At 36.4% G+C, this 7,570-nt stretch overlaps 1 protein-coding gene across 1 annotated transcript in view; it reads left to right on the forward strand.

Moving 5' to 3' along the window:
• Positions 1-7,570, forward strand: part of CNTN5 (contactin 5) — a 615,891-nt gene that overhangs the window by 587,724 nt on the left and 20,597 nt on the right. The window contains exon 19 of the mRNA XM_026034957.1: positions 2,452-2,686. Within this exon, the coding sequence (XP_025890742.1) occupies positions 2,452-2,686 (235 nt within the window). The remainder of the gene's footprint in view (positions 1-2,451; positions 2,687-7,570) is intronic.

Genomic DNA, 7,570 nt, shown 5'->3' on the forward strand with positions numbered 1-7,570 from the left:
CCCTCGTCTTCCTCTTGCTATTGACATACTTATAGAAACCCTTCCTGTTGTCTCTGACTTGCCTCGCCAACTCTAATTCCACCCGGACTTTGGCCTTCCTCGTCTCGCATCTGCATTCTCTGACAATGCGCCTGTATTCCTCCCACGTGGCCTGTCCCTTCTTCCACAAGCTGTACACTCTTTTTTTCTCACTCACTTTGCCCAGCAATTCCTTACCCATCCATACAGGTCTCCTGCCCCTCTTACTCGACTTCTTTTTTGTGGGAATACACCGATCCTGAGCTTGGAGGAAGTGGCGCTTGAATATCAGCGCCACTTAATCATTTAAGAAGACAGCATTTAATCACAAACAAAAACAAAAAGTCTCCTTCCAAATGAAACCAGAGATAAAAAAGGAACAATACACATTCGGTGTGACTAATTCTGCAATAGATATACAGCAAACAGTTAAGATTTATTAATTGCTGGAAWATATATTTATTTAGTATACTTTGGCTTCGTCACCTTAAGCTAAAGAAGGCAACTACCAATAATGTACAAGATGTTGCTTCTTTCCTCTGCTTTTAATTAACTTACTTTTTCCATCAACATCTAATTCTTCCTGAGGTTATTTTCATCATACTGTATTGTTTCATATACCACTTAAGCTGGAAAAAGTTGTTAATAAAATTAAGATAACAAAACCAATATATTTCGTCTGTGTCAATCATATAAATGAAGTGGGCATATTTATGTTGTTTCAAATATCTGAAAGATTTCTACCTTTTTTACCTAATTCTAATCACTGTATCTCTTCCAAAAATGATACATAAAGGTAAAAAATAAACCAAAACACACGAAAAGATGTACAATTGGAAATAAGTGTTGAATTTTCTGCTGAAGAACTAATATTGGAATATTGAATAATACACTGTGAGTGTTACGAGAAACTCATTGCAGACTACTGTGTTCACTTCACTGCTGCTCTCTCTGGTAAAGTCACTGCATTTCTATAAGACACAACTACACTGCAAGTTAGTCCAACTCTAGCACAAGTGAATCTCTCATTTTGAAGGTTTTAAAAGTCTAAACTGGATTTACATAGGGAACTGGAATTCAACAAAGTACTTAGAAGACTGAACAGATACTGAGAACCATGTGGGTGTCTGGGAATAATTCAGGAAAAAAAAAAAAAAAAACCTAACCGGCAGAGCTACAGCTGGCCAATTCAAACAAAACTTTAATAATTTAAAATCAATTCAAAGATCATGTATTTCAGGTTTACAATGAAATCTCAAGATTCTCCTATTTCTCATATATTTCTTGCCTTTTTGATGGTGACTGCCTACTGAAAAATCCATAAGTGTTGTAAAGAGTAGGAAGGCTTTTCCATTCCAACCTGAATCACTGGGGTACAAAGACTGTCTCCTCTTTTTGTGTCTTCTGCCTTTGGAACCATGAAATTTTCTGAATTGGATACACAGTGTGCAGCCTTAGGATGCCAGATAGAAAACAACCTCCCTTGCTATAGTGAGATGCCTAGTGATGAAACTCATGTTGTGGAGGGACAGATAGCTCTACATTCTCCATAGCTGAACTCCAGCTCACATCCTCATTATCTACAGATCCAAGAAACTCTTTAAGAGATGGTATTGAAACATTTTGCTGTGTGCTATTTTTATATGCTGACAGATATTAAACTTAACCCAATACCTAACCCAGTCCATTGACATTTTTGGAAATGTAGGCAGCAAATTGGTATGAATAATTCCATTCCTTGAACTGAACATATAAGATTGCTGCAGTGCTTAATTTCTCAACACCTAAGTGTCTTTGCTGACTGTCTATTAGCAACATCTATGTCCTAGTTAAAGTGGGTAATTTCACAGTTCTTCTGATATAAGCAAGGTGAATGAGATGGATTTTTTCCCCCAAGACTTTTGATTTGGTAGTTAGAGTAGTTAGTTTTATTACATTATATCTCTAAGCCTTGAGATGAACCTTTGACATAAATCATTAGTGCTTGACAGCCCATTTGGATGCAGAAACAGTGTAGAACCAAAATCCCCATTGGATCCCATTGTAGTCAATGTCATTGACATATTTTTTGGACTGAGACCTTAACAGGATGTTGCTGTATATTTTTAACAAGGCCATTCGTTAGAAGTAGCTATTCAACTAATAGTCCCTGATTAAAGCATTAATCAAGATATGGGAACAATAGAAACAATGTCTCTAGAGACCAAGAGATTATTCATTCCTGGGACAGTGACCTAACCATGAGGACAAGCTGCAGAAATGCTCTTCCAGATTCCTATTCAGAAACAGCTGTCTCTTTGTTTTACCAAGCATGATAAACAAAATCCTATAATGCTACTGGAAGAGATCACCTAGCTTTTATTCTGTCACTGAGTGATTGCTTTCTAAATAAGTAAGACTACATGTGATCATTATTTGAACTTTCTATTTTAGCCAGTGTCAGAAGAGTTTCAAAATGGAGAAGGATTTGGATATATTGTGGCTTTCAGACCTAATGGGACACGAGGTTGGAAGGAGAAAATGGTGACATCTTCAGATGCCTCAAAGTTCATCTACAGAGATGAAAGTGTGCCACCTCTGACCCCCTTTGAGGTGAAAGTTGGTGTTTACAATAACAAAGGAGATGGTCCATTCAGCCCTATTGTGGTCATCTGCTCAGCTGAAGGAGGTCAGTTCAACATATTTCAACAAAAAGAAAATTGACTTGTATGTTATATCTACATATAGCTATTTTTACATAATATGCCCTATTATAGCATGCAATTTCAGTCAGAGATTTCAAATCCTTTACAGAAGTAGTAAGTGTCATCAATGCTGTTTTATAAAGAAAGACTTGCTGGCCAAACTAAATGGAGAAAGCTTGCCCACAAAGCAACAAAAATTTAGAAGGAGAAATCAAGCCTATCAATCAGCACTAACAAAAAAGTCTCTTGTAAAGAAACTCCGTGTTTCWTTAAGAAACCTCTACCCTTAGCTGAAAGCTGAGCTGGCCAAAAWTGAGCAAAGGAAGGCTGATGGTGTGTGAAGTTCATGCTTTTTTTTTTTTTTTCTTCATGAATTAATCTGACAGCAATAACAAACATTACACAAATGCATTTATGAATGTATGTTTTCTGGTTAATGGATACCAAAAGTGCATAAAATGCAATTTTTTTTTCTGTTATTTTCTTTTTTATTCCATTAGCATAGAAAGATATACATTTACTGTCATGGCTATTACATTCAATGTGAGTCAGAAACATAGATGCAAGTTATTTCTTGATAACTGTTGTGTACTCAACTTGATATAAATCCTGAGAGCATTTTCTAGGAAATGACTAATTTGTAAAAGAAATTTTAAAAGAAATTTTTCTGTATTGACAGACACCAGTGTATGGAAATTTCTATACACACAAGGAAAGGTAGGCAAATAYCCTCCGCAATATTATAAACAGCTGTACTTTTGAAAGACATATACTATGTGGAAGAATTTTAGACTATTGTTACAAAAGTATGATACRAGAATGACAATAATTCTTTTGAAGCTGGAAAATATTGTTATTTCWTATTAGCAATTTGTAATTTTAGAGCTTTAGTGTAGCAGAGCAAACCTATTCATTCACAATAATTATAGAGCAAATGTTATTTCTGTTAAAAGGAGTTCCAGTTATTTGTTTGTATTCTACTGTTTGGATCAACATTATCAAATACCCACATCACTATATAAAAATTTTATTTTAAAATATAAAAATTGCCAGTGCAAATTAGACATCTTTACAATTTCCATTTGATCTCCTTATCTTAGTAGACAAATTTGGATACTTAGGGTGATGTTTTTACAATTAAACAATTTTGTTCTTTATCAGAAAGCTCTATAAAAATGAGTGGTAAGAAATGCAAAACCTTAATATAATTTTCCTGTTGGAATTATTTATCTTTTCCTGGAGTTGCAACAGTTATCTTAGCAAAATTTGAACACTGAATTCTAATAAGTAATCTTCTGATATTTTGTCACATAAAACAGGAAAAAGAACAATCAGTAATATATGAATATATTTTCCAACATTTCTTTTAAAATATCAAGTTTGGAAATAATCTGAATAGAATTATTAAAATGAGCTTTTTCCCTATGCTTTTAGAGAATTCCTCCAGAATATAATGGAATATCCATTATAGCTTTGTTACTTAGATTTCTRCATATGTCTGTACACAAGACTGCTTTTGTAAATGAAATTCAATGCATCTAAATACTTTCTTAAACTTATATCCGAGGGAAAAAAAGTATAATAAGTATAATAAGATATGATAATGCAATTCAAAATTAATTTATAGAAAGCTTTTCTCAAGAATAAGCCCAATTTAAAGGAACAATGAAACAGTTTATTACAGCTAAATTCATGGCAATGTGAAAATTGATGACAAAAATATTTCAACTTTCCATTAAGAAAAAAAAAAAAAGTTTTTCTATTGAAAGAGATACAGGCCTGAGCCCTTTAAGAACAAGACTGCCAAAGGCTCATTTTCTCAAAGATTTCTATTGAAAATATGATATTAAATAAGATTGGCAGTACAATATATTATGATCCTAGAGGTGATTCAGCAAACCTTTCACTTCGCTTGCTTTTCATTGTGAGTCCAATTCACTTCTCTGCAGAAACCTAGAATTAAGGCCTATGATAATTTTTTTAGAAATTAAGGAAACTTTAGGTCACATATAAAAATGATTTCTGCATCAAAAGATAGATCTACATTTGTTCACTGGAATAATAGTTTTATCTGAGGGAATTTGTTGCCTTTATTATGTTGTCTCTGCTCAGCACTCAGGCAAAAGCAGAAGTTTGCATGGGACAGGTCCTGAGCAAGGAAGAAATTTCTCATCTGTTACTAATGGAAGCAAGTGTCTGTCTTTCCTGGATGACTTTCGTGTGACTGCATATTTTGTGCTCTCTGATCAGACTTTCAGAGTTCATTTTTGATTGGTGTGAGGCAAGCATCCTCACACATGATATTAAGCAATATAATCTTCTCTAACTGATATTTGATATATTTGATTACATAATATTGTCTCTGACAGAGGCAAAAGGCTTGAAAAGAAAAAATTAATGAGCCAAGAATTTTATTAAAGACGAGCAAAACAAAATAGAACTTTTATAAGAGAGCCTGCAGTGGTTAATCCTTTTTTTTTTTTATCTGTAAGCCAGATGCTTAGAAAATAAGACACTAGTGGTTATTGAGGGATCAATCAAACCAAAGGAGAAGGGGACAAAAATCTAACTGGTTATAGGTGTAGAACATTTATCTTCCTTGAGTGGCTTTTGGGTTTAATATCACATGGGTAGAGTTTATGGAAGAGAATATCCAGAATGAAAATTGAAAAGAAATGTGTAGGGAGAGTAGAAAATAGAATGGAAAAGGAGAGAAAAAGACAATACAGGTCTTCTGAAATTAAGTCCTAAAAGACTACTGGAGTAATCAGACAAGAGAAAAAGAAATTCAGCTGTAACACTGTGGAAAAGATTGACAATACAACAGASCCATTTGAGGGACTTTGAGACTGTAGAAAATAAAGTAAGTGAATGAGCAAGGAAGTACAGTGAAGAAAGAGATGATAAGACACCCAGGTTTGGTTCTGAAGGGGTAAGGAGGATGATGTACAGAAGATGCAGACAAGAATAAAAGATATACAATTATCTTCAAAAAGAAGATAGAACAGAAGGACACTAGAAGGACACTTCCAGCAAGACGGACAAGCCTGAAAACAGGTTAAAACATAAAAGGAAAAGGAAATAGGCCTCTGAGAGAAACATATGAGTTAGGTCCTTTATAGAGGCATTTTTAACAGGATTGTCGCAATGGAAGACACAAAATACATCTGTTAGCTTCACTAGATGCCTATCTTCCCCTTTAGGCACATGAAGAAATTGCCTTCACAGAAATGTAAGTCTTATAATTTGATATACATATAGATAAGAATAAGAGAGCCCAAAGCAATATAAGATAAGGCCTAAAGACTCTGAGTTTTTCTGTGTTTGTTTAAAACCTCCTGAGGGATCCCTGTGCTCCTGTAATACGTACAACATGTAATGAAATTGCTAGACTTTCTACTCTTTTCATATGGAGATGAAGTAATTCATTCTACCCATGGAGAACTGAAGTTCTCAGTTTACTTGAAGGGAGAAGGACCATGTAGCAACCTTCAGAGTTTAGTTTCTTCATAAGTTTACAGTTATTCACTGGGCTTATTGGTGAGTGATGTAGTATTAAATGAGACAGTGCAGTCTGAAATGTTTTTCTCATTAGGTCCAGCTCTCCTAGCTTTTCATCCTGAGCCTTTATTTAAATAAATAAAAATTCTTTTTCATGTAGAAGAAAGAATATTCAAGTATGCACTTCTAAGTATAACCTSCATGTATCAAATTAAAATCCTGCATTCATTAAGTGAAATTCTGTGGATCATTCCATAGCCAAAGCTGATGTACTCAGAATTTAGGTGAACTTGAAAATTAATAAATTGGCATATCTGCTGTAAATGACAGTGGATTATTTCATGCTTTTGCCAGCTGATCTATCTGGATTAGATCCTGTAACAGTTCAACTACAGCTGTCTTCACTGAAATTTTAAATAACTAAATCGTAACTCTGATATAAGATAGTTTATTAAGCCTTCCTTTGATTAATGTCACTTGCCCCTGTGGGAGGGTTACTGCGTAATCAATATTTGTTGCTCAGTTGCTCTCCATCATCTTTGAGAGGTCGTAGAGAGTGGGGGAGATGCCAGAGAAAGCCRAAAAAATCACTCCAGTCTTCAAAAAGGGCAAGAAGGAGGAGCAGGGAAACTACAGGCTGGTCAGCCTCACCTCCGTCCCTGGAAAGATGATGGAGCACCTCATCCCAGAGAAGATATCTAGGCATGTGAAGGAGAAAGAGGTGATCAGGAGTAGTCARCATGGATTCACCAAGGGGAAACAAGGTTTGACGAGCTTGATAGCCTTCTATGATGGGATGACTGGCTGGATGATGGGAGAGACGTGGATGTTGTCCTATGGGAGGTAGACACCTGTGGGTGTCTTCCATCACCTATGGGAGATGGACAGATGGACAGTGAGGTGGCCTTTAGCAAGGCTTTCGACATCATCTCCCATAATATCCTCAAAGGAAAGCTCCGGAAGTGTGGATTGGACAGATGGACAGTGAGGTGGATTGAGGGCTGGCTGGATGGCAGAGCTCAGAGGGTGGTSATAAATGGGGCCGAGTCCAGTTGGAGGCCTGTGGCCAGTGGTGTCCCCCAGGGGTCAGTACTGGGCCCAGTGCTGTTGAACTTGTTCATCAATGACTTGGAGGAGGGCACAGAGTGCACCCTGAGCAAGTTTGCAGATGACACCAAGCTGGGTGGAGTGGCCAACACTCCAGAGGGCTGCGCGGCCATCCAGAGGGACCTGGACAGACTGGAGAATTGGGCAGAGAGGAACCTCATGAGGTTCAATAAGGACAAGTGCAGGGTCCTGCACCTGGGGAGGAATAACCCCAGGCATCAGTACAGATTAGGGGTCGACCTGCTGGAAAGCAGCTCCAC

The sequence above is a fragment of the Nothoprocta perdicaria genome, unplaced genomic scaffold (genome assembly GCF_003342845.1).
Source record: "Nothoprocta perdicaria isolate Ctin4 unplaced genomic scaffold, notPer1 scaffold_153, whole genome shotgun sequence".
Taxonomy (NCBI): Eukaryota; Metazoa; Chordata; class Aves; order Tinamiformes; family Tinamidae; genus Nothoprocta; species Nothoprocta perdicaria.